Consider the following 27374-nt stretch of genomic DNA (forward strand, 5'->3'; position numbering starts at 1 on the left):
AGTACCTTTTCGAGCAAACTCGGCTTCCGGCAGGGAACCACTTGGTACATTTATTCCAAGTACTGAAATAAATGTGAAATCAAATGTTAATTTGGCATAAATTTCAATAATTCCCGATATCATGTGGTAGTAGGCCCTTCACTTACGCCACTTTTTCTCTTAGCGGAAGCCGAATTTGAAGGTTAGTGTACAAGAGAGGATTGATTTTATAAGAAAAAAATTATGGTACATTCGAGGATCTGGCGCCTCTTTGTCGCCAGTTTGGTTATGGCCTTATCCAATTTTTCCAAGCTAAAGCAAATTTGTAATAGGTACAATGAGTGTATGACATGTACAGGTCCAACTCTGTAAATTTCCAATCTGCAATTTGTAATTGCGGCTCGCGCGGATTTCATATTAAAAGTTAAATTATAGGTAATTAAATAATTATACTATATTTAAGAAATTATAATTGATAAAAAAATTAAATTATAAATAACTGAACGTTCCGCGCGTTCCAACACACATACGCGCGAGCGCGTAAACACTGAGGGCCGGTGCTCGAGTTGTTGTTAGCTGCCTGCGTGCTAAAAATATTTGGCCGTCCCTATCAATGCTGATTACGATTAGACTCATAATCTAACCCAACCTATAAGAGCCTATTAGTATGTTTTTATGACTATCTCATATAGTTGATAGGGATAAAAAATCCGTAAAAATATTTGATATATTTATTTGGATTTTATTTAAATAAAAAATGTAAAGGCTATCAAACAGGAATAACACAATGTACCTGTAAAATTAGAGCTGTACTGTTTTTGCTTCCTTATTTGCTAATTCATCAATAATATCTGATAATTCAAAACTTTCACACAATTTCTTTTCTATAACTAACAATCGTAGATCCTTAAACGTTTCTTGAGCCATTGACGTTCTTAAATATGTTTGTATAAGTTTCAGTTCCGAAAAACTCCTTTCACTTGATGCTACACTAATTGGTAGTGTCGGTAAAATTCACAAAGTTGTAAACAAATTAAGATATGATATTATAAAGTGCACGAACGGCCGCCTGCGTGCATGCACGCACTGCACACCTACTAGAACCGGCCCTGTACACACATACATTTGTCAATTGCAATTTCGGATAAACTATTTACGTAATCTATCATCTTCTATTATCAGATATATTACATCTATGTATTGCCTGTCTGTTCCATTGTTCAAATTGGTTTTTATCACAACGTTTGTTTATTTCGAACAATCCTCATCGGAACAGAAGAAAAAATAATTTATTAATAAAATCATCTACAAATCAAAAATTGTACGTCCGATAATTATTATCAATCCATCTTCTCTTTATTTATACAGTATACAAAGAGCGATTAATAAAACTGGTAAGGTTTTAAATCCTTGTTGACTTCCACAGTTTCTGTTTATTACGACAGAAACGTACGTATTACAATTTAAATACAACAAATTGGCTCGGATATCTAGGGTGACCTCCTAGTAAAATTACCTAGTAAAGACCTCCAAATAAAAAGTAATTACAATACGTTAAGAATAACTATTCTTCAAACTATTGTAACTTACGTTACAAATGACCAATTATTGAACTCGTGGTGTGTCGCAAAGATTACAAATTGAATCAGAAATACGGAAATATTATATTAATTGGTACACAGTGCAACTGAAGAGTAAACCAATACCTATCTACAGTATCGAATTAATTTTAGATTATTTAGTCTAAATTGGATGAATATTAAAGGACAGTAACGATAGAGAGCTAATGAAGGTAGTAGTAATTGATATATATAAATAAATATGAAAGGTAAGTATCAAACACTCACTTTGGCATAAGTGAACGGTTTCTACGTCTTATCGCGTCAATTTTTCAGAGACGAATGGCACTTCGGTTATATTCGGCCGGTCCCGATCGGTTCATTCGGCTATATTCGGGAGATCGCGAGTAGCTGATTGGTCAAAGTGGTAGATCCCCGATACGACTTGGCGGGAATAAACATATGCACCACGACAATTTGAAAGACGAATATAAAACTTAAAAAACATAACGCCAAAAACTATATATGTATTTTGTCACTTATCTAAAAGATAACTTATGAAATGTCCGTTAATACATATGTCTATAGAGAATACTAAATTTATTCAGACTTTAGTTCATGGGTAGCATGATCTGGTGACCTGTAACATATTTCTCGTTCTTGTAGACTGTAGACGTAGACGAAGCCAATGTCAAGCTTGATAACAGTCGAACGCCGTCAACAAATTCTTACAGTAATAAAATAAATTTTATTACGTTCATTAAACGGTCCATATCTTACAGGTTTTTGTATATCTCCATTTGTATTTGTTATAAATAATAATAATTTGCATTATAAGACAGCTGGTAAAATGTTTAACAATATCCCTCAAAGAAGTAGTTGTAATAACATTTACTTTGTTAGAAATAATAAATTAATTGAGAAATAATTTTTGGCGCGCTCGATTTACCGGTACGCTCGATTTTCGCGCACTTATCTGCGCAGGTCGCGAGCCTATAAATACGGGCGCATCGGGCGCATAACGAAAAATTCTCAGCTAGTGGTGTTTTGTGTGCTGTATGGTGCTTTATTCATTTCATAGACCGGTCAAAATTGTGTTTTGAATAATTTTCTTCCTTTAGTTTACACGTGGAATACTTTACATTACAAGTTAAATATTTACAGAATAACAGTTGTATAAAGTGCTAATAAAAAATAAAATTTACTCGAAAAGAGTTATTTTGATACAAAAGGGACACGTAAAATTGGTATGTACATATACATGATGAAACAGCGGAGTTGAGGTTATGTAGTAACAAAAAGAGGAATGAACAGAAGCAATGAGTACTAACGAAAATTGGCAAAATTTCACCGAAAAAAAATATACAAGGTTCAAAACAACGAAGCAGTCTAGTAAAAGCAAAGATATAGTCAATTATTGCATAATAAATATACTTTTTTAGCCTTGTAATGCGATCTACCTATAATACTTTTTCTGAACAAACATACTAGGTTAAATTTCATATGTTACCTATTATAATTACTTATTTATAGTGATATTATTAAGTTTGCTGATAATAAGTATATAAATACATAATTGATGATTCTTTATATATATGAATGTATTTGTTACATTTATGTGCCTGTAGGATATATTTTTTAAATTTATGTACTTGTAGAATGTATTTATTACTTTATTAGCTTACACAAAGTATTAATATATACAGTTATTACGAATTGGTTCCTATTATAACTTATTTTTACCTCGCATAAGCATTCAATCATTTAGTGAATATTTAGTAGTATGGATCACATTTTATAAACTAAAGTATAATATACTTTTAACTGACATGGGGAAAAAGTATAAAATGAAATTTAAGTATTATTTTCACTGCAAATTTGTATATAGAATTGTGAAATTTTGTAACGGTTGGTTTTAAATAATTAAAACCTTTTGTAAACTTTTAGGATCATTTTATTATTGGTAAATGTCTTTATTTTAGTTATTTTTATAGGTGTGCCTCTTATACAATTTTTACAAACTGAATTAACACGAGGATATCAATTGGAATATGATGAGGAAAGATTTTCTGCAAGGAGAGAAAAAATTTACTCTTTCATGAAAATACCAAGAGAAGTTGAAAAGTTTATGGTCTATGGATTTCTGCAGGTAAAAATAATGTATTAAATATCATATTTTATTAAAAAGTAAGTTTTATTTACCTTTTTCATAATCTAATTTTTTCAAAATATTAATTGTTTATTTTGTAATATAAGTCTGACTCATTTTCTACATATGATTTTTTAATTAAACTATTATGGGGGTTAATTTAATTTCTGAAGTCAATGTATATATTTTTATTGTACAATTACTTGGTTATATGTTTCCTGATAACTTTTGTTATACAGGTATTATATTATTTATGAGCTCGTTGTGAAATGTTGAAAACTGAAAAATTTTAATTTTAAATAGTAGTAATAATGGGCTTATTATTTAATGTAAATTTTTGCAAATATAAATTCACTGTATCTTTTATTATAGCATTAAAAATTATGAGTTCATTTAAAAAATTGCACAGAACTATGGAACTGTTTTTGATAATTAACAAACATTTGTAGCCACTATTAATTGAATAAATATTCATGATCACTAATCACTTTTTTTTTTAAATAAACGTACGTATTCTGTAACTATTAGTATTTTGTAAATAATGATCATTGTATGGAAACACAGTATATCAAATAGGACACATCAATTAGAAACTTAACGCTAAAATTTCCACTACATGGAAAAAGTTATTACAGGTGTTGATGGGTATATGTATGTACCATCTTTTATGCATTATACATTCATGTTCCTTAGAAAGTTATTGAAATACTTTTAGTTGTCAAAGTGCTTCTTATTTTTAAATTCATCCTGGTTGAATGTATATTTAATAGCAGCATGTATTTTTGTAATAGCAGCATTTAATACATACAATTTCTATTCCAGTGTGCGGATTCTTTTTTGTTTGTTTATACATTTCTACCATTACGATTCGCAATGGCCTTATGGACAGTAATTACAAGACTCCTTTGGCGCTGTTTAGGGTAAGTTTGTTGTAAATTAAATAGAAGTAATGCACATACTATTTTAATTTTTACATTATTTTGTTATATGTTGTGAATTAATTCACATTTATCATATCTACGTTAACAAACTGAGGAGGTATACAAAGTTGTTCCCGCGCGTCCGTTGGCGAGTTCGGCGTTAGATATCAAAGCCGCGACTTTGTCCTGGCGAACGAGATCTAGATTATTCTACGGAAACAAGACGAGAAGGCCTACTTATGGAATTACGATATCCTTTTTCCGGTCGCTCCTTGTCTAGAACTTGCGGGGTGTCGCTACCCGCTGTCGCTCCAGATTTTGTCCGCCCACGAACTAGACCGGTAATTCCTCGCTCGCTATCGATATTTCGCGATACTCTATCCTTCTCTCTTTCTCTCGCCGATCGATACTCTCACTCACCACACGCTATACGGTATTTCTTTTCGGTACGGTTCCCGCTCAAGTGACGATTCGGGTCTCGTTACGCGAGCGAGGATTTTTGTCCCCATCTCCTTCATCATGTCTCTCACTTCTCTGCGGGTAATCGGCTGATTCTGTATGCGGACGACGGACTAGTCGTCCGAATACGAATCCACTGTAACCGTAGCCTTAGGCGGACCTCCTCTCTTGAGATCATCAGTCATTCTTTTGACTTTGAATATGAGCATTCGCGATATCAATTTTTTTTTTGCATGGCACTTGCACATTAATATTTAATTATATGCAACCATTATATAGGTATGTCATCCAATAAAAGCGAGGAGGATTGGATGCAAATAGCTACCCAATTTTATAAATGTATGCATTTTTGCAAATATGACTGGTGTGGTTGATGAAAAACATATTTGTCCGATTAAACCGTCTGATAGTGGTTCTTCATTTTTTAATTACAAAAAATATTTGTCACAAGTGCTCCTAGCATGGGTGAATGCAGACTATACATTTGTTTTACTATTATGTGTTTTTGTTTATAGCATTTTTAAAAATTTAAGTATGGGTAAAAGATTATAAAATAATTTTTAGAATATACCTACCAGTCGATCGGGTTTGCCTACTAATAATGAAGGACGGGTAATGCCATTTTATGTTGTTGACGATGACGCATTTAGATTCGCATATTTCAAGATGTTTTACGATCATTTTTGAAAAAAAATTTGATATCTACAAAAAAAATGTACAATTGTCGACGCACGCAAGCGCAACACTTTATAGAATGCACATTTGGCATTTTAACGAATAAATGGTCAATTTTACATTGGTCTCTAGACGTGAATATTAATTTCTGTTACAGTATTGTTATGACCTGCCGAATGTTACATAATTACGTAAGTGTAAAAGATTGGATACAATTTGTTGGTATTGTCTATTAATCGTCCTCTCGAAAGTAACACAGAGTGTGAAACAAGCGAAAACACTTTTGCGGTATGAGAGTAAGCGTGAGACATTATTTTGTAAACTATTTTACTTCTCAAGGACCAGTTCTATGGCAAGATGTTAAAATATAAGCAAAATTGTAATAAACGACTATGTATACACTTACCTAGTCTTGCTTTTTCCTCCTCAATTCTCCGACAATTGAGACTAATTTCTTATTATAATGGAATACACTTGCTCCCACAATTTTTTCCTTACAGTAATGTCTGCATATTCCGCCAAATGTCTTTCATACAGAATTGATTTTTTCTGCACTTCATGAATTAGCAGTTCAATCTTTCCTTCTTCCAACGCAATATATAATGTTATCAGAAAGACAGTTTTGTCGCTGGTGCGTGCACGTTTATTAATTTTATAACATCGACGACAACATGACAACAGACCAGTTCATATCCAATTGCTAGGCCTTAGAAACAAAAAAGTTGTTCTGCCGTCTTCACCTGTGAGTGCGAAAGTTCGTGCCCGATTTTAATAGATGTCCTTCGAAGTGTTATATGCTAAAACCATCTACTGTTACATGTGCATATCATATATCGGTGGAAAAGTAAAATATTCAGTTGTCATTTGAACAAAAGACTAGTGTGTTTTGATTGAATTTACGTTGTGAAAAAGACATATGAAGATGAGTGAGAAAAAGTGCATTTATGGCATGACATGCTTTATGAGTTTCGTGTAACAGTTGGAATCGCCGTAAAAGAATATTCATTCTATCTATCAGGACCGTGTACCAACAATTGGAAACGTTCAGAAATGATTTGTGAAATTTAGAGATGGCGATTTTCATGTTGACGATAAACCACGCTCTGTCTGACCTTCTGGTATAGTTGATGACATTGTGCACAATTTAGTGCAAGATAATTCAGGCATTTTCATCGAAGAGAGTCTTCAGAGACTCAACGTTGACAGATCGACTACATTTTGGTATTTAAAACAAAAATGTGTACACATTGAAGGTCGATGTGTGGGTGTCACTTTTGTTTATCGAAACGAAGAGATTGAATCAAGTTTATGTAGCTGTGTCCTTGCTCGACCGACTAAATGATGAGGCGTTCTTGGATCGACTGGTGACTGGTGACGAAAACTGAGTCTTCTATGACAATGTGCAACGCAAAAGAACTTGGAAAGTTGCAAATTATCGCCCAAAACCGATAGCAGAACCTAATTTGTGTCCCTCGAAAATTACGCTTTCTGTTTGTTGGGATTTCCAAGGAATACTTTACTTTAAGATACTGTCCGCTGGTCAATTATGAGAAGTACTGTCAACTGTTACAAAAAATTTGAAGAGAACCCGAATACAAGAAAAGTATCTAACTCTGGTCAGTCGTAAGGGAGTTGTCCTTCAACAAGACAATGCAAAATCATACATAGTAACACAGATCTCAGCGAAATTGAAGGAACAGAAATAGGATGTCTTATTGCATCTGCCGTATTTCCCCCATATTGGAACATCGTATTATCACTCGTTTTTGTCATTACAAAACCATCTTAATGGGAACAAATTCGCATCTCTGGGAGCCGTCAAAAACCACAGTTCAAAAACACACAGTTTTATGATGGAACCATCAAAATGCTAACACGACAGTGAAACGATTGTAAACAGCTATGACGATTACATAATTGGTTAATAAAAAAAATTCCACGCGTTAAATTGGTGGTTAAGTTTTAATGAGTAATCGGGCCCGAACTTTCGCACTCACTCAGTATATGAAGCAAATTTTAGGGGTTACTAGACGGCATATGCTTTCGTTCTTCAAAAGGAACGCACGTACTGCCTGGCCGGGAATCGTACGCTGCCGCTCGACGGCAAGACAGTAAGAAAATGTCTGATATGGACCTAGAATTGTTTATTAGCAAATGAAAGGGATTTCGTGAAATATGGAAAAACAAAAAAGAGAACAAAATAAAACGAAGGAAGTAGGAGCGTGGGTGCAAGTGTGCACTGCAATTAATCCAGACTTTGAGAATCTGGTCGAAAAAGAGAAAAGAAATTTTGGTAAATATAAATTCCATTCATTTCTGATATTATACGTACTATAATATTGTTATACATACCAGGGGCTATATTAAATAATATTAAATCATTATTATTATTATTACTGTTGTATACATTCACGTAAACAAATTGTGACTTTAATAATGAGGTTAAAATATGACATTTTGCCACTTGCTTCGAGCCTGTTGTTGTAATAAGGCTGTTAACTCCTCTCGATTATCAAGGAGCAACTCAGCATCTATTGCCTCACGATCACGACGGACTGTCCGGTCGGATTTTTCTCTCTTTCGTTCCATGCGTTGCTTGTCGCGTGCGCGTGTCTTACGAGAGCGAGGAGCGTGAGCTTTTCGCGGTTTTTCCTCAGCTTCTTCACGCACACTTGGTGTTAAATCAACCTTCATTTCAGACATGATAAATCTATAATGGGGTTGCTCTCCGGATATCCAGAGAAAACCCATGTCATAGGGCAGTCGTTGAAAAGACGCCACGACGGAAAAACGTATTTAATTTCAACACGTATTAAGCCTTAAGACTAAAGACGGTACTATCCTAGTTTTATTTTTGGTTTACATTATATCGTAATTATTAAGTTTCTAGAATAAATAGTGTTAGTTTTGTTTATGTTATCAAATATGCAGTTTTTTTTAAATATCGTGTCTCATCCAAAAATTATACCTACAAAGTTGGGGGCCCTTACGGGATTGAATTGTACAAGGAAAGTGCAATTATAAATCAAAGACTGCAGAAATGAGTGACAGACTTATCAAAACTACGGACGCTCAGAACAAGTGTAAGGAACCTGATCTCGATATGAAGCTACTGGAGCTTCGGAATTCTGAATAGAAAAAACGGAAATTGAGGATATGAGAAAATAAAGAAGAGTTGCAACGACGTATAGAAACAGCTGTGTCGCTGGAAGAAGAAAGTGAAGATGAAGACGTTGGCGACAAAGAAGATACAGCTGATGGAAATGAAGGTGTCCGTTTCAAAGACATTGATAAAAACGATTACGACGAATATAAATTGGGACGTAATGCCGGTGGAATGTGCTGACGTGTAAAGTATGTGCCCAGCTTCAAAGATGTTGAGAAATCAATGACAACGTCCAGCTGTGATGATAAACGAAATGTCATAATCTGACTCAAGGAGTTTGAGGAATCTGCCGAGATGTGGGAATGGATGGACATCCAAATGCTTGTGTACGCTGAAAGGTTTTTACGAGGTTCTACGAAATTGTTCAAGAACTATGAAAAATGTGGGAGGAGCCGGAAGTGTATGTAGCGCCTTGAAGTTGGAATTTGGAAGCAAGGTTACCTATATAAAATACACTGAGAGTTGTCGAAAAGGAAGAAACGGGATGACGAATCATATCACGAGTATATTTACAAGATGCTTGACATTGCTGCTCAAGCAGATGTAGAGTTAGATTCTGCGATTCAGTGTATTATCGATAGAGTCCGAGACGTGGAAATGGATAAAATTATACTGTACGTAGCCAACAGCATCGGGGAGTTGAAGATGAAGTTTTTCATCTACTAAGATATGAAAGGTAGCATGAGATAGAAGGCGAAACGCTTGGAGGAGAAGATGAAGAAACCAGTGCGAGTTTGTTATCCTTAGCCGAACGCTTCGATATTCAGCGACCTCACACGCCAAATTAACCTTGTGTGAGAGATATTAGAAATATTCAAACTAATAGTGTTTAAATAAATTTAATAACAAACTATGTATGTACAACAGAGGTAACTAAAGAAATACAAGTTTTGAACTGTTTGGTGGTCGCTTTCAATCTGACGACCGAGCGTCTACAATTTGCGGACTGTCGCTGTGGCCTTTTCGAATTGGCTGAAATTCTAAGGATCTGGAGATGCTGACGTTGGCGTAGGAATATTATTCTTGAGGGTGCGCCACACTGCCCACAAGTCACGTGGTGGCCGCTACGCGAAATAGGTCGCTGCAGGTACCCTTGAGTGAGGAACAATTTCCTTTTTCAAGTGGTCAACGGTCATTCTTATGCGGAACCTTCGCTTTCAAGTTAACGAAGGATGTAAAATGTTTTAAGTGAACATGGACACATTGCATCGCAATGCCAGAAATATGGACATTTGGCGTCCACGTGCAGAACGGAGGTACACAATAATGAAGTAGAAGAAGAATCGTGCGAAATAATGACATAAGTTGAATCACCGAGCTCAGATATTTTATATTGCGATGCGGAATTTCAGTCGAAAAATGAAGGTATAGATTTTAATAGTAATAATGTAAGCGTGATTTTAAACACCGAGAATTTATTTACTAAACCAGATAGATTAAGTGTAACTAATATTTTTGACGCAGTTACAAGATCCTTTTGGGATCACGAGTGAAAGGAAAGAATATTGTGAATGGGAATTTCACTCAACTAATTTGTTAGGAAATTGTAATAGTAGTATTAGAACAAAGGAAAGGGTAATTACAGAAAGGTTAGGTGACACTGAAAGACGAAAATTCTTTAGAAAAATATTACGATCGTTAGACGGACCGCGAACGTTTGGAGGGTATAAACAAACGATAAACATTGTAGGTGATAATGTTAATGTTTATTTCCTGTGGTGGATCGTGTATCTTACTCGTCTCTAAATAAAGTGCAAACACATCCACCGAATTTTGTGATCGGCATTTGAGGCCACACAAGAATAAGCGATTTGTCATAAGAATACTTTGTCCTTCTATCAAAGGTCTTTTTGTTTCACAAATATTTAATTCTATTCTTAATTACAATATAGTCTATTTTCTTATAGTATAACAACTACACTGTTTATACCCTCCACAGACGCCATGACAGTGCGATGGTGGTGCCGCCTATAGTTGCTTGAGTTTGCGAAGACGTATATACTAATGTAACATGTGTGTGTCGAGTATACACAATAAGAACCTATAATAGATTAAGTATTTTCTTCTTGGTATCCATCACGGACTCGAACAAAGTTGTGGAGAACACAGCAACATTTAACAATGTCTACTGCAAACTTCGAATTAATATTAATATTCAGTATGAAAAGCACGCCATTTATTCGACAAAATACCAAACGTAGATTCTATATATCTTCTAACACGACTGAATCTATAATTGAAAATTCTTTACTCATGGGATCAAAATTTCCGATTGTAGGGCCTTAATATATGCTTCGATAGTGAAGAAGCTTCATCACCAGCAAACATATAGGGTATAGTTCGTCCTTTGTTCTGGTTAATGGTTTCCCATGAGAAATGCATAAAGAATTAATATCTCTAAATTCATATAAAGTGTAGAATTTTCCAAAACAGTACTGTCCCCTTCCTTGCCTGGAAAATCAACGTAAACATAGAGACGTCTACAGACGACATCGGGTATATAAAAAAAAACTATTGAAAAGAAATTCTTACAATTGCAGTACATAAAGCTATTCATAATATATTTCGTAATACGTATATGTTTTCCATCAAGAGCTCCTAAACAGACGGAAAAATTTGTACGATGTTCAAAATCTTCGGCTACTTCAATCTATAAGGTAAAAGTACGTATTATGGAACGAAATTTTGCAAAGATTAGAATTTTCGCGATTCAAGCGACTCCTGGTCAGTATGCTTCTATTACCTTATATGGTCTTTGCGGAGTGATCTCGTGCATTTCCAACGACGAAGGTGGGGTGTGGGATGTTACCATGAGCTGCACCGTTGCTGATATGGCCGTTCTCAGCGGTATGGGTTTCTCGGATCCCCTGGTGTATCTCCGTCTTTTATATCTTTTATAACAAGATGTACTAATTACAGAAATTAGGGCAATTCCTATTATTCCCGTTGTTGCCGAGATCCCCTTTGTTCCATATGTTATTACATTTTGAACTCCGTGTGCGGATAAGATTTTGGCTTCCTTCGCGATATCTTCCAAGGCGACAGTATTTCCTAAGGAGTTGTCGTTGCGGAAGGTTTCCAGGTCCCTTTTCGTCTGATTGATAATGGCCGAGATACAGAGTTGAAAATACTGCTGAGGGATTGTTTTCAGATCTCAACCTGTTTGTTAGCCTTCTGTGCTAATTCAAAAATTTAAGTCTCCATTTGATCACCCTGTATGATAGCGTGTTATTGTTGGCATGACGTATGTTATGTTAATATTTCTCACAGGGTTGTAAGTCTTGTCGATGTGTGACGTAATTATGTTGGACCGGATTCTCTAAATTTAAAAAAAAAAAACTGATTAAGAAACTAGTACGAATGCGCTTGAAACGATACTAGTCTAATCGCGATCCAGAAAGTAATGCTCCTATTTCTAAACAATTCTTGTATATATAAAAAAAATAATAATAAACGTTAAATGGTTCCACTCTTACAAGAATCTACTTCCCCATTATGTCTCTGTTGATGGAAATTCTAACCTGACACCGGAATATATGACAGTTCTTTACGTACAATCGTCCCATCGAATATAACTGAGCATTTTCAATGGGAATGGTAATATACTCTTTCTGTTATATTTATACCGTCCAATGAACAAGAAAACTTTATAAAAACGGTGAAAAAATCTCGTTGTCTCTCGGGTCCCTTGTACAATTATACAGGGTGGCTAACATAACTCTTAACAGCTCAATATCTCGAAAACTATGCCATCGATTTTAAAGTTCTTGGTCTTAAATTGCATGAATCTGAAGGGCCTTTCTAACTACATAAACGTGAAGTGCCCCGCCCCCTTCCTCTTTAGGAATATTTTCCATTTAAATGGAGCCCCTATAAAAGGTTACATATGTAGATTCTACAGGAAAAACAAGTAACTTTTGTCCGAAACATTTTTTTGTCAGATATTTCTATGATGAGATATAACAGTTTGAAGTTTCGACTTGTAGGTACTTACTTGAGGCACTCGGAAATTGCGTTATTGAATTACACGCGCTTGAGTCCTTTGCTTGTTCGTGAAGAAATAAAATGTTCTTTAAATTAAATGTTAAAAATGTCCACCACGGGCTTGTAAACATTTATTTAATCGAAACATCAAAGTTGTTCTAACATTTCTTAACATTTGGGGAGTCACTGAAGCGCAAGCGTCACGTATTCTTTGTTTCATATTCTCTTTAGTCTTTACATATCTCCATAAGAAAAAATCTAATGGTGTATAGGAATCCTTTTTTCGGAGGTCTGTCCACTGAGAGTTTTAATGTCATCGCCTACACTCCCTCTCGTTGGTTCAATTCCTAAGTTTTACCGGTCATCGTTTTTAACACACTTCATCTGCAAATTACGACGCACCGCATCCTTTATTCTCGGACGATTGTTGACTTGTTTCCACGTCGTACTCGTATACCCATGTCTCATCGCCTGTAATTATCCGTTTCATGAAGGTCGGATCATTTTTCGCTTCAGAAATGAGATCTTCAGCAACCGTCTTCCGATGGTGTTTTTGAACGAAAGTCAGATTTTTTGAAACGAGCCTACCTGCGACGCGTCTCATGCCCAAAATATCGACTACAATGTGCTGAGCCGTTCCATATGTAATGTTAATTTCACTAGCTAACTCTCTCAGGCTGGTATAACGATTTTCAAGCACAATTTCTTGTTTTTGCACAATTCCGTTTTCTTCGGTATTTGCGGGTTTCTTCGGACGTCCAGAACGAGGCAAATCTTCGACCACTGTACGACCACTTTTAAAGTCTTTATACCACTCGTGTACTCTGGTTTTCGATAAAGCAGAGCCCCCAAAGGCTTTCTGCAACATTTTCAACGATTCGGCACAAGGAATCTCGTTTGGAACACAAAATTTCAAACAAACTCTTGCCCAACAAAATTATCCATAGTAAAATGCGACAAACAGAAAAAAGTTGACTGATGTAAACAGACGCCAGACAAATACTAAAGATCGGATTGTGTCATTGAAGGTTGTACCAACCAAAAAAGAACAAAAATGACAAATCATCTCCTTAGCCTCGGAGGTATTTATTTTCAATTCGAACGTGAAAAGCATACTGTGCCTAATACGCGCGTTATTGCAACTCATTTTGCTCACTGTGCTCACGATGTATACAGGGTGAGGCACTAACTATTGCCACCTAGAATAACTCCGAAAGTATGATAGTAGTAGAAAAGTTTTCGAAACAAAAGTTGCATGGGACAACGGGGGCTGTTTTGTTTTGTTGCTAGGTGGAGTCGCTTCAGAGATTTGAAGGTCAACTTTGTTTTTCTAGATAGAATGCTATGTTTTGGTACTTATTTTCTGATAGCGGCTATCGAGACGAATCCAATGATGTGCAACATTAAGGTCTTTGAAGGTCAACGAAGGTCATTTAAGGGGTCTCCCTAGTGTGACGCGCTAGAAATATGGCAGTCTTTGAGAATTTTTTAAAAGAAAAATACTTCGTGTTACAGTTCCAAGGTTTGAGCATTTATTCATTGACATTTGAAGAATGTATTTAAATTTTTGTAAGCAATAATAATTATTACATTTATAGTTATCGTGGTTATAAAACGACCTCGAAAAAAAAATACGTTATTAATTTTATTGGTTTTTTTATTTAATTATCAGGTATTATCTATGACAATTATGTGTGAAAAACGATATCTGCCAAATGACCACCACGACCACGTTTACAGACATCAATTCGGAAATCAAAATTTTCGATGACATTTTGGCATATTTGCTCGTTTCAATTTACCAATTTCATTTCTAATGTTGTTTTTCAGGTCATGAATTGTTGCTGGTTTGCTGGCATAAACTTTGCTTTTCAAATAACCCCAAAGAAAAAAGTCCAATGGGGTCAAATCACACGAACGAGGTGGCCAATTCACATCACCATTCCTTGAAATTAATCGACCACTGAATTTCGATTGCAATAAAGTGATGTTTTCACGCGTTGTGTGTGGCGTAGCTCCGTCTTGTTGAAAATAAACATTGCTTATGTCGATTCTATTTAATTTCAGCCATAAACAATCAATAATCATTTCATTATAACGTGCACCATTCACTGTAACTGCATCTTCATTCTCGTTTTCGAAAAAGAATGGACCGATTACGCCTTTCGACCAAAATCCACACCAAACAGTAACTTTTTTTGGATGAAGTGATTTTTCTTTAATGGCTCTTGGATTTTCATCTCCCCATATCCGACAATTTTGCTTATTGACGTGTTCATCCAATGTGAAGTGAGCTTCATCGCTGAAGATGATGTTGCGTGAAAACAATGCATCAATTGAACGATGTTCTAACAACCAATCAACGAAATTTCTGCGTTGCAAATGGTCAAGTTCTTTCAATTCTTGTGTTAATTGAATTTTGAAAGCATGCAAATGCAAATCTTTATGCAAAATTCGCCACAAACTGCCATAAGAAATGCTCAATTCTTGAGAACGACGTGGAATTGAAGTTGATGGGTCATTAGCAACACTTTCACGAACAGCAGCAATGTTTTCATTCGTCCGAACTGTTTTTGGTCTGCCAGGCTTTGGTTTATCATGAACAGATCCAGTTTCACCAAATTTTTAACCAAATTTCGAATTGTTTGCTCCGATGGACGATTATGTATGCCGAGAAAATCACGTAATTTACGATAGGTATTTTTTATTGAACACTGATTTTCAAAATAAATTTTAATAACCTTAACACGCTGTGCAATTGTATACGACTCTATTGGTAAAATTGTCTATCATTGTACAATAACTTTTCTTGAAACGATGTTGTGCGCTTTTTTGAAATTCATGATCCAGGTATGACAAGCTTTAAATGTTGGAAGATCGACGACATCCTTTGCTTCTAGCGCCCATTGTTTTATATCCGTGTCGTGCACAAGTGAGCCCTGATCGACGGCAGCCTGAAATTTGTCCAGTACATACTTCACGATTGATAATATTTTTTCTCTGCGTGTACCACCTCTTGTCAATGATTCTTCCCATTGATACAGTTGATTAACTGACTTAACTTTCCTGAATTTAACATTTGTCCAGTACATACTTCACTATTGATAATATTTTTTCTCTGCGTGTACCTCTTGTCAATGATTCTTCCCATTGATACAGTTGATTAACTGACTTAACTTTCCTGAATTTATGTTGCACACTGTTGAGAGTCCTGCGTGCTTTTTAGCCGCTTCTCCAAAACTCAACAGCTCGAGTTTTATAACTTAAGTCTACATTACCACTTTCACGTGGGATGCAAATGTCATCAAATTGATTGCTAGTAAATTCTTCGTTTTCCTGGACATTGTCATCTTGAACAAACTCACATTCTTGAGGTCGCGTTAGATCTTCGTATTCCAGGGTCGTAACATGTCGGTTTCGTCCAGTTTTTTGAAGTACCGAGTCACGGCGTCTGAGATCTCTTGCGTCGAATCGAATCGCTGGCCCCCAAACCCTTCCTTCATCACGGGGAATACGTGATAGTCGCTTGGGGCGAGGTCAGGCGAGTAGAGGGGATGCCCGAAAATTTCCCATTTAAATTTCTTCAATTTTTCCCTGGGTCACACGAGCCGAATGCGGACGAGCATTATCGTGAATCAAAAAGACTTTTCGACTCAATAAACCGGGCCTTTTGTTCTTTATTGCGACTCTCAAGCGATTCAGGACCTCACAGTAGTATGCCGCGTTGATAGTCTTACCTTTTTCGTGAATAATCAATTAACAAAACACCGGGATAATCCCAAAACACTGTCGCCAGAACCTTGCAGGAAGAGAATGTCGTTTTGCATTTTTTGGGGGATCGGCCGCCTTTCTCTACCCATTGCATCGACGATCGTTTTGATTCAGGCGTATAGTGGTACACCCAAGTTTCGTCTCCAGTTACGACGCGGTGGAGCAGTGATTCCCCTTCCTCCACATACGCATTAAGAAATGAACGAGCGGCGTTCATGCGTTGTGTTTTGTGCTGTTCAGTGAGAAGACGAGGCACCCATCGCGCGCTCACTTTACTCAGTTGAAGTTCGTCGTGAATGATGGTTCGAATGGAAGATCGACTACAGTCGCCTCTACTTCGGAGTTTTTCGGCCAACTCGTCCAGGGTATACCGCCCATCTTCCTCAATCAGCTGTTTCACAAGTGCGACGTTCTCTTCGTTGACTGCGTGCGCTGGTCGTCCTTCGCGCTCTTCGTCGTGCAACTCTTCGTGGCGTAACCATCTGCAGGCTCACGCATTTATCGCCGTAAACAGAACATAATTCTCGATAAATTTCTGTGGCAGTGAAGTTTTTACCGGTAAAAAAACGTATTATAATAGATTGGTGCAAAAATAATTGCGGTTTTGAAGCATGAACTTTGAAATAATATATCTCGGGTTAAAATGAAGTTATTTAATCAAAATAGGAACCATTCGATTCTATACATTTCTGCCAACGTAGTACAAGTTTGTTCATTCCAGTATTATAGAATTCTGGTGTTGTAGAGTCGATGAACTCTTCAACTGCGTTTTCGGCTGCTGCTTGAGTTTTGAAGTGTCTCTCACGCAGAAAGATTTCCAGATGTTTGAATAAATGATAATCCGTGGGAGAAAGGTCCGGCGAATAAGTTGGATGAGGCAAGGTTTTGTATCCTAGTTCATTGAGTTTTTGTACGGTGATTCGTGAGACATGTGGTCGGGCGTTGTCATGCAATAGGATAGGTCCCTTTCGATTGACGAGTATTGGACATAAATCTTTCAACTTTTTATGCATTTTGTTGATTTCGTGGCAATATTTCACTGAAGTAACAGTTTCACCAGGTTTGAGAAAATTATAGTGGATAATCTCACTTCTGGACTGTTACGTCCCGCGTTGCGGTCGTTACTTTCTTTATAATTTCGGGTCCTGGCTCTTTTAAGGTGCTAAAGCACGCCCTGTCTAAACTTGTCGGTGAAGTACAGTCAACCCTCCTATAACGCGGTGAGTGCGTACCGCGTTATATGGAAACCGCGCTATAAGAAACTCGGATTTAACCGTACAAACCAGGCTAATTCGTAGCGCGTTCTATGGAAACCGTCTACCGCGTTGTATGGAAACCGCGCTATAAGAAACGCAGAATTAGTACAAATCACATTATTCGTACCGCGTTATATGGAGACCAATAAGGACAAGATAAATTATAAATTATTTTTATTGAATTGAAGAGTTTATATAAAGAAATGATACCAAAACTAAACTGAAAAACTGTTTTCCAACAAAAACAAGAAAGACTTTTGTAAAATTTAATCTTTCAACACTCATCCTCGCTGTCAGATAATATGAGTCGCCTAACTCGTCTTCTTTTAATAGGCAAAATGTCTTCCTCACTTGGCTCATCTTCACATTGGTTTTCGATTGTAGCTTTTTTTTCTAACTCCACTAAAACCTCTCTATAGGGAGCTAAGCAATTTCTTAACTCTCTTTTAAACTTTGCGCTACGCACCGTTGAATGATCAGTTTGAATGAAATGGAGTTCTAATTCTTTAGCCAAATTTAGCCCTTTTTTCACATCTTGTAAATCGACATTTGGCACCCATTCGTTTTCCTTATTTTCGTTTACCAATGGATTTGAGGTGGGTGCATCAATTAAATCCATCAGTTCATCCTCATCTAAAGTTTCTTCCCCGAGTACGAGTTCTCTTACATCCTGATGGTTTGTTGTAAATTCTTCATCGCCTAAACGAGAAGCAATGTTTACTATTTCTGTAACTGGGAGTGAAATTGTAGAATCATCTTGTATTGTTTGAACCATTTCAGGTAAAAGGGGTTTCCAACACGCATTAAGCGTTGATGGTTTAATTTCCGCGCAAGCCGATGACACGGTTCTAATACAATCTAAAATAGAAAATTCCATCCAAACTTGAGTAAGGGTTTTATTTTCACTACTTTCTAATCTGTCGAAAATGGTTTGGAAAACTTGGCGTGTGTAATACATTTTTAAAGTTTGAATGACTCCTTGGTCCAAAGGTTGTATTAATGACGTGCAGTTAGGAGGAAGGAAGACAATTTTTACATTTGGATGATCCAGTTGTATGTTGTGGCAACCAGCGTTATCAAGAACCAATAAAACTTTGAAATACAAATTTTTTTCCATCGTATGGGTTTCCACTGCCGGGATAAAACAATTATAAAACCAATCCTTAAATAAATCTTGGGTCATCCAAGCTTTCTTATTAGATCGCCAGAATACAGGCAATTCGGTCTTATTAATGTTTTTCATAACACGGGGAGTTGAAGAACGATTTATTATCATAGGTTTTATCATCAGGCTCCCTGATAGATTGCTGCACATATGAAGGGTGACACGTTCTTTTGAAGGTTTAAACCCCTGAGCACGCCTTTGATTTTTCAAAATGAAGGTCCTAGATGGTAGTTTTTTCCAATATAATGCCGTCTCATCGGCGTTAAAAATCTGATGAGGTGAATAGCCTCCTTCATTGATAATTCTAGCTAATTCCAGCTTATAATTCTCGGCAGCCTCAGCATCTGCTGAGGCCTGTTCTCCTTGAAACTTAATATTGTGTAATGAGTACCTTTTTTTTAGTTTTTCAAACCACCCTTTACTCGCGACAAACGAATGATTTTCTAGCTCTGCAGAAGAATGCCCAATATTCCTTAAATGTTCATAGATTTTAAGTGCTTTCTGCTTGATAAGATTTCCACTGATAGGAATCTTTTTGGCTATACAGTCTTCCAACCAGATCATTAACGCCCGTTCCATTTTAACCATATTAGAATTTCGTGTGCGAGTGACACGTTTCGCACCTAACGGACAGCCATCTGCCACAGTTTTCCTTATATTGTCTGCATTTTTCTTTAGGGTTCGAATTGTAGATTCATTCAACTTGGTTGATTTTGCAACCGACGATAGATTTTCCCCACCTTCTAAACGATTTAGAATTTCGATTTTATCTTCAAGAGATATAAACTTTCTTTTTAACCCTTTCCTTGTTTCTTTCGTGTTTGACATGATGCAAATCTAGGGTTAATAATTACTTTATTATTATTATATTAGAACAAATGAAGAATATTACTTACAGTATTGTGTAATGTTGTCCAATTATAAACCACAAATTAAGCAGCAAAAAGCTGAACGAACGGACGGTGCAGAAAAATTTTTAGAAAGACTTGGTCACCAACAAAACGTGTACACTGTGAAAGAGCTCTGAGAAGACTAAAACCGATGTCGTAGACGGCTATCAGATAAGCCGGAGATAATCTTTATATAAACATATCTAGTTACTATGTCGCGATCCGACTGCCTGGACCTACATGAAACTGGCGCCATCTGTTCCCTTATAATTCAAATAGGCCCTAACGAACTAAACATAGGCTAAACATTCTTAGGCTACGCGGAAGGAACTTATGGGATGCTGTTGACGGAAACCGCGCTGTAAGAGTATCGTGTTATAGGAGGGCTGTCGCATTTTCAGCTTCGCGTTATATGGAAACTGCGTTCTGAGAGTACCGCGTTATAGGAGGGCTGTCGCATTTTCAGCTCCGCGTTATATGGAAACCGCGTTCTGAGAGTACCGCGTTATAGGAGGGTTGACTGTATCTCACTTTAATTGTGTAAGACTTGTAGCGGAGATCCATGCCGATATTACACGAATATCGGTTGAATTCATAACGGTGCTAAATTCAAAGCAAATAACAAAAGGGAACACTTTTGAGAAAAGCTTCTATGCTAAAATGTGACTCTGGCAATGGACAGTACGACTATAAACCAGGTTATGCCAAAAACAAAAGCATAACGAAAACAGGGAGACAAATGTTCACATTTAAAGAATATCCGACATTTCATATGCACCAACGTAATAGTTAGAGTCCACTGTAATTGTCTTATCCTATCAATTTTCCTGCATGATCTTCACCGTTAGAATCTTTTTCTCCATGACTTATCTCCTGCTCTTCTTCTCCACAATTCACCACCTGCCTTTTTCTTGTTGATTCGCCTCCTTCCCGTTACTAATCTGTGCTTATGTTTGCAGGATACTGCTACTCGGGCATATTTCATTAGGCATTTTTTTACATTAAACATTTTTTCATCCAAAAACAGGATACGACGATGTTTATTTCCCGCGTATCGAATTATCAGTGCTTTCGCTCTTTCTAATCGTATTACTTTCAAACGAGTAGCAAGAAGATCACCTTTTTTCTTACGGCATTCACGGAGTTTAAAGTCTTTATAAAGCATGTTTTTCAAAGATTCCTTAGTCACTCCCATCTCCGTGGTAATTACTGTTTGTCTCCTAATGGAATTACGACGAATTCGTGATTTCACTGCCTTTATAAGGAGTCCCTGGAATTCATTAAACCTTTTAATTGTACCTTTTATTGTAGGTTTTGTAAAAGTTTAAAAATCATGATGGGATACACGTACGCTGCCGATTGTGTCTTTGGATAAAATTTTATGATTAAGATCATTCATCCTTCCGTTGGTTACTTTGTGTGAATCTGTGTTCACAACATTTCAATAATACATAAGTCAGTTTGATGGACAAAAGGCAGTAACGATTTTATATCTGTAAATACCTACATATTCGTAAAGATATTCTACAAATATCAAACTTTCAAATAAACTTGTCTTTAGATATTTTTTCTAAGTAATTATACACAAAAAAATAGTTAACAGACTCATTTGTAAATACATTTCATAAAAATTCGTGCATTTGAATTTATTTCTGTTAACCTAACATACAAACGGACTACTTATGGAATATTGTATGTAAAAATTGTTTCTAATCTAGCAAGGAGAGGGATAATTTAAGAGTTGGAAAAAGGCGGCTACGGCCCGCAGAAATCTGCGATCTTCTAAAAGGCTTTCTGGTGATTTGCTGTTGGATAGCTACTTGGAAAGTTGACACTTCCATGATGTATCACTTAGTGAAGAGTCAGTCTGTAATAAAATTGTACATATTTTACAATATGCTGGAAGTTGGCGATCGACTGTTCAGTGCATTCGGTCAAGACACAATTGATGCTCTTTTATGGACTGCTACAGAACCTAGATCGAAGACACAAGCCAGATCTCAGCATTTGGGTACTCTGCCACATTTGCTATTTGCTGTTACTTATGTCTGTATCCTTTATATATGTAAATAGAAATTAACTATTTCATAAATAGAATTAAAAAGTACAAGAATAAATATTATCTACAGCTAGTGATCGGACTGATACCGTATCGATACTATCGAGTCCAGGCTGCAAATTATGATTCCGTATTGAATAGTATCAAACCTGTAGGTATCAAATATAATCGATACCAGTTTGATACTTCTACGAAAGTATCGATACCTGTTTGATACTTCTACGGAAGTATCAATACTTAATGATTGGTACTTCCAAGTACTTGGTATTAATTATCGATCTGATACCTCTTGAATTGATACCAATTCAATACAAATACATACCGAACGTTCGTTTGATACTTCACAAAAATATCGATACCCATATGATACCTAACGAAATTATTGATACCCATTTGATACTTTACGAAATTGTCAATTATCAATATTCATTTGATATTTCACCAAAACATTGATGTCTGTCTAATATAACTTCGAAAGTTACGAAGTATGGGTACTATGTACAAGAAATGCGATATTGAGTAGCATTGATGTTAACTGCATTACCGGCTTCATTTTCGAAAAAATATCCGTATCCGTATTAGTCCGATCACTAACTACAGCCAATAAGTTTTGACAGGATATCTCAATAATAACACGAAAATGTACAAACAATGTTTGGAATTTTAAAAGGCAGTAATAAATTGAGAAATACTTGATACCTATTTTCCTTTATTGCTAATCATTTACATCTAGGGGGTGAATACATCCCTTAGAGTTGATGCTGGAGAACAGATTGTCTTTAATACCTTGAGAACTTTTAAACAACAATTCATTATCCTTTGTGCACAATTAGTTGTCGGAAATACTATTATTTTGGTTTAAAAAATTATTTAGAAATATATATTTTTCTATGTGATTTTCTAATTGTATTTTCAAGTCTCTTTAAAATTATGGGCGCCAGGTATAAAGCAGGATGACACTATCGTGGGGGTGACACCCAATGTTTTCAAACGTATGTTAAAAAATGACATTTTTGCCAATTTTACGACTGGAAGCCCTTTTCTACAATAAATGATATTCGCTACGAACTCTTAAATCCATGCTTTCTAACGACCAAACATTTTATATAATCTTGAGGGAGATGGGGTGACACCATGAATTACCGTACCGGGTATTTACACCCCCTAGATGTGAATGATTGTCCATAAAGGTGTGACATATTATTATCATACGGTTCTGTGATTGAATTTTTATAATGCACGATACTAAATTTTTTCCTAACCATTGTTTCTAAAGTATTGCACAGTATACTGGTGCTCTTCCAAGCAACCACACTGAACGTAGCAATAAATAGCAGCAACAAAGCTCTGCTTACTATAATGATGTCCAATAATGTAAGTAATCATTAATAGTACGTGTTTCACAAAGTGTTTCGAAAAACCAATAACGTCCGTAGAAATACAGATTAGCCAATTGATATTGCTAATTACGATTATAAAAAATACTAAAACCACTTACGATATATATGCGTTTTTAAAAATACTTTGTTCATGTATTAAGTACAATACTACCATAAAAATATAAAATATCGTAAGTTCAAAAACTTTGAATCTTAACGTGCAAGTTACATGAACCACCCTGTATACGGGCCAATAGGTATCAATTTTCTATATGTACAATATTTAATTGTTTCCATATATTGTTGGATACTAATTCAAATATGTTTCTTCTAACGTACAAAAAGAACGATAACTGACAATATGAAATTTGTGTTTCAGTTCGTTGAATTAAAAGGTTCCGTCTTTAAGAAATTCGACAAGAATAATCTGTTCCAACTATCTTGTGCAGACATTAGAGAACGTTTCCATATGATGATGCTTCTTTTTGCTGTCACTCTCCAAACAATGAAAGAGTATGCCTGGAAACCAGAACGCCTCATAGTGCTCTTACCGGATTGTATAATGTTACTATTGGCAGAAGTCCTTGTCGATTGGGTATGTAACAATAAATGTAAAATAATGCTTAACTTTTACATAAATTTTATCACTATCTATCAGAGTCTTTCTTTGATTTTGTCTCATGTTCAAATTACACATGTCACATTGCGTTACACTGCAAAGACATGACTTTCTCATTATTATATGATTATTTATTACAAAAGAATACTGCAATATTATTTTCCGAATATTTATTAACATTTTTATTACAATATTTATACACATAAATCTTTATAAAGTATTTACATCATGTTTTGATTCTGTTCTTTTGTGACATTTTTGTTCTATCTTTCCTTTTTCATTTTCTTTTTGTCTCCTTTTTCTTCTCTGCAAACTTTATTTTTAATAGATTGATGAAGAAGTGCAAAAGATAAAAATAAGTCAAGTAGTCAAAATAGTTTATGTTCCACACGGGCAAGTAGATTTATATTATATTTATCAAGGAAACCACTCACTATTAAAATAAAAACAAGTATTGTAGTGGAAGATTTGCGACAAACGCCGACAAATTTTTCGTTTATAATTTTTATCTTCAATAATAATGATTGGATAATCAAACTGTAAAAGAGAAAAAATGTGTGTGGTCACGAGCTTTACAACGCTGTATTTTTTAAAATCCAGTTTAACGACATTTAATTTTCCAATCTTTTCTAGCGTGTGGACAATACTTTTTCGCATTTTCGACCCCTAGTCAAATGATAAGTTTCATTCTTTTCCTATATTATATAAATACAAAAAAATCGATTATCCAAACATTTGTAGTAAATATATCAAGTGGTAAAAGACACATTACCTCATTTTCCGACGAGCCTTCCTCGTCTTTCCACAGATATTTTCTCCATGGTGATTTAATTATGAAATATTACAGGAATCGATGAATACACAATCGCGCCAATTTTAGGTTATATTCACAAATGTTGTTAGTATTAAAAAAAATTACCAGCAAGGAAAAAAAAGCTGAGTAAATACTCGTAATAAATATTTACAATACATGTGCATAATTATGAATACAGAATCTGTTTAATGTAATATTTTTCATAAGTAGAAGTGAACCGTACTACGTTTCACGACGGACTTCTGGATCGGGTTAATTTTCATTTAATGAAAACATGCTACTTTTCGAGACCAAAATCGAAATGTGCTACTTTTCGTCGTCAGAAAGCCCAAAGTGCTAGTCTTCGTAAGACAAATGACACGTGCTACTTTTCATAACGCACTTATTCGTAGTATCATACACGTGTTTCAATTGATTTCAATACACGTCACACATGGGTATCATCATGTGAGAATGTGAGTGCCTTACCTTATTGCGTAGTATTTGAAACTGCTACTAGGGTGCGCAGACGATGAAGAGGTTTCTCGCAGTTGAAAATGTACGGTAAAGACCTTAAGTATCATCCCGAAGGAGAGAAAAGCATACTTACCTGGCGTAGAGGTTACCGTGATCACGAAGGCGGTTCCTCCAGGGCGAGGCTCTTCCATTGCACTACGGTTGAGCTGACCCTTGCGAATATCCCTAATGTGGATATCTCGGACGTACAATTTTTGTTAGTCGGGACTGCGTTCGCGCTTTCCCGGACAAACTAATTATTAAAATTAAACATTCTTGATTCTTTTTCCAATTTAGTAGCAAAAATAACTCTCAATCTTTGATTTTCTTTTTTGTCCTCCCTTAACATTAGAATTACCAACGATAAACACATATTTGCTTTGATCAGTGGATAAACATGAATAAAGCTTCTAAAAATTTAGATTAACTAATTTTGTTTCACTTTCATATCTTAATAAAAGATGCAAAAGATCTGAAACAATGTATTGTCATAACGTTTTAATCGTCGTTATAAGAGTGTATTGACTTGCTTGGTAAGTTCTAGTGTTAATAAGCATTGATTTGTGTTTATATAAAAAAATGCTCGTTAAATTATCAAGTGAAAGTAAATATTATGTTGTTGAAGTAAAAAGCGTTAATTTCGTAAATGTTGTTATACATCTCCTAGTCATTGAAATCAGTCAACTAATCTGGTTAGTAAATGTGTTCACACGAAATGAAATTTTATACTTTTACTAGTAAATGCATACATTCACATTTCTGATTTACTAAGAGCATGCACAAACAAAAATGCATTAATTTCAATAAACACTTTTGTCTAGCATTTGTTTACATGAATCATATAACTTATAAATTGTGACTTAATAGGGACACGTCTTTACAGTTTATATAGGTAGTCATTAGTGAAGGATTTTTAAAAATTTGTAAAATTGTTATTCCACAGCTGTTTGAAATATAGTGTCAACCCTTTTTAAATAAATCATAACTGTTGAACTAACAAACCGATCAAAACGAGCTTTGTGGATGCTTATACTGGAGACATAAGAGTACCAAATAACAATTATTTCAGTTAAAAAAAATATTTTTTAACCATTTATTTTGTAATTGTTTGAAAGAAATGCAAATTTATAGGAGGTACTATTAAAAAAATTGAGGATATAGTCCTATTTATCCTCTTTATGAACAAATTTTCAAAAACATAGAAGACTTTAAAATTGGCCATATGAAAATTAATTGAAGCTAACACTAGATCGAAGCACATCACCGTACCGGCTAGCCCAGTATATCGCACAGCTTGGGCGATCGAGCTGTATTTAATTCATAAGATCTATCAGACACGCTTGTTGCATATGAAAACATTAAAAAAAAGTTCAAATTTGTGTTTTACACAATTAATAACTTTGAAACGAAGGCTCGAACGCAATTTCGACTACACCCTGTAAAAGTGTCACACATGTTTATTTAACACCTTCTATGATAGTTAGTTGCTTTGCACAGTTTATTGATTCTGAATAATGATTTTTTTCAGGTAAAACATGCATTCATAACTCGATTCAACGAACTTCCTTCCACTGTGTATAGAGACTATACAATAAGCTTAGCCTACGATATGACTCAACCTCGTCAAGAAACAGCGTTTTCTGATCAATCGGACTTGGTAGCACGTCGGATGGGCTTCATTCCTCTTCCCCTGGGCGTCGCAATCGGAAGAATCACGCCGTCTCCGAAAGCAGCAAACATCATTTTATTACTTCTGGCCTACCTAATTTTAATCGCCGTTAGAATTCTAATTAGTTTGATAATTCTTGGCAAGGCATGTGATATTATTTCCTCGCATTCAGAAGAATCAAACGTTACGATCGCGTCTTTTAAAGATCATTCTCGGACTAACCCTGAGTCGAAGAGCACAAATTTAGCCACCACAATGTTTTCTAATAGCTCGATTAGCTTGAACAATGTTTGCTTAAATGATGCTGTGCTCAACGAGGAAATATTAGAAGATACTGAAAAAGTTAGAAAAGACGCGACACTGTAA

The 27374-nt window shown here is 35.5% G+C and overlaps 1 protein-coding gene across 1 annotated transcript; it reads left to right on the plus strand.

Moving 5' to 3' along the window:
- The first annotated feature begins 2579 nt into the window (after window positions 1-2579).
- LOC107189653 (protein TAPT1 homolog) lies at window positions 2580-27374 on the plus strand. Its single transcript, XM_015578237.1, has 7 exons — window positions 2580-2936; window positions 3533-3687; window positions 4510-4607; window positions 21692-22023; window positions 23309-23406; window positions 23791-24006; window positions 26868-27374. Exons 1-7 carry the CDS (start codon window positions 2858-2860, stop codon window positions 27372-27374), a joined length of 1485 nt encoding a protein of 494 aa, XP_015433723.1. The 5' UTR covers window positions 2580-2857.

This window comes from Dufourea novaeangliae, unplaced genomic scaffold (genome assembly GCF_001272555.1).
Source record: "Dufourea novaeangliae isolate 0120121106 unplaced genomic scaffold, ASM127255v1 scaffold162, whole genome shotgun sequence".
NCBI lineage: Eukaryota > Metazoa > Arthropoda > Insecta > Hymenoptera > Halictidae > Dufourea > Dufourea novaeangliae.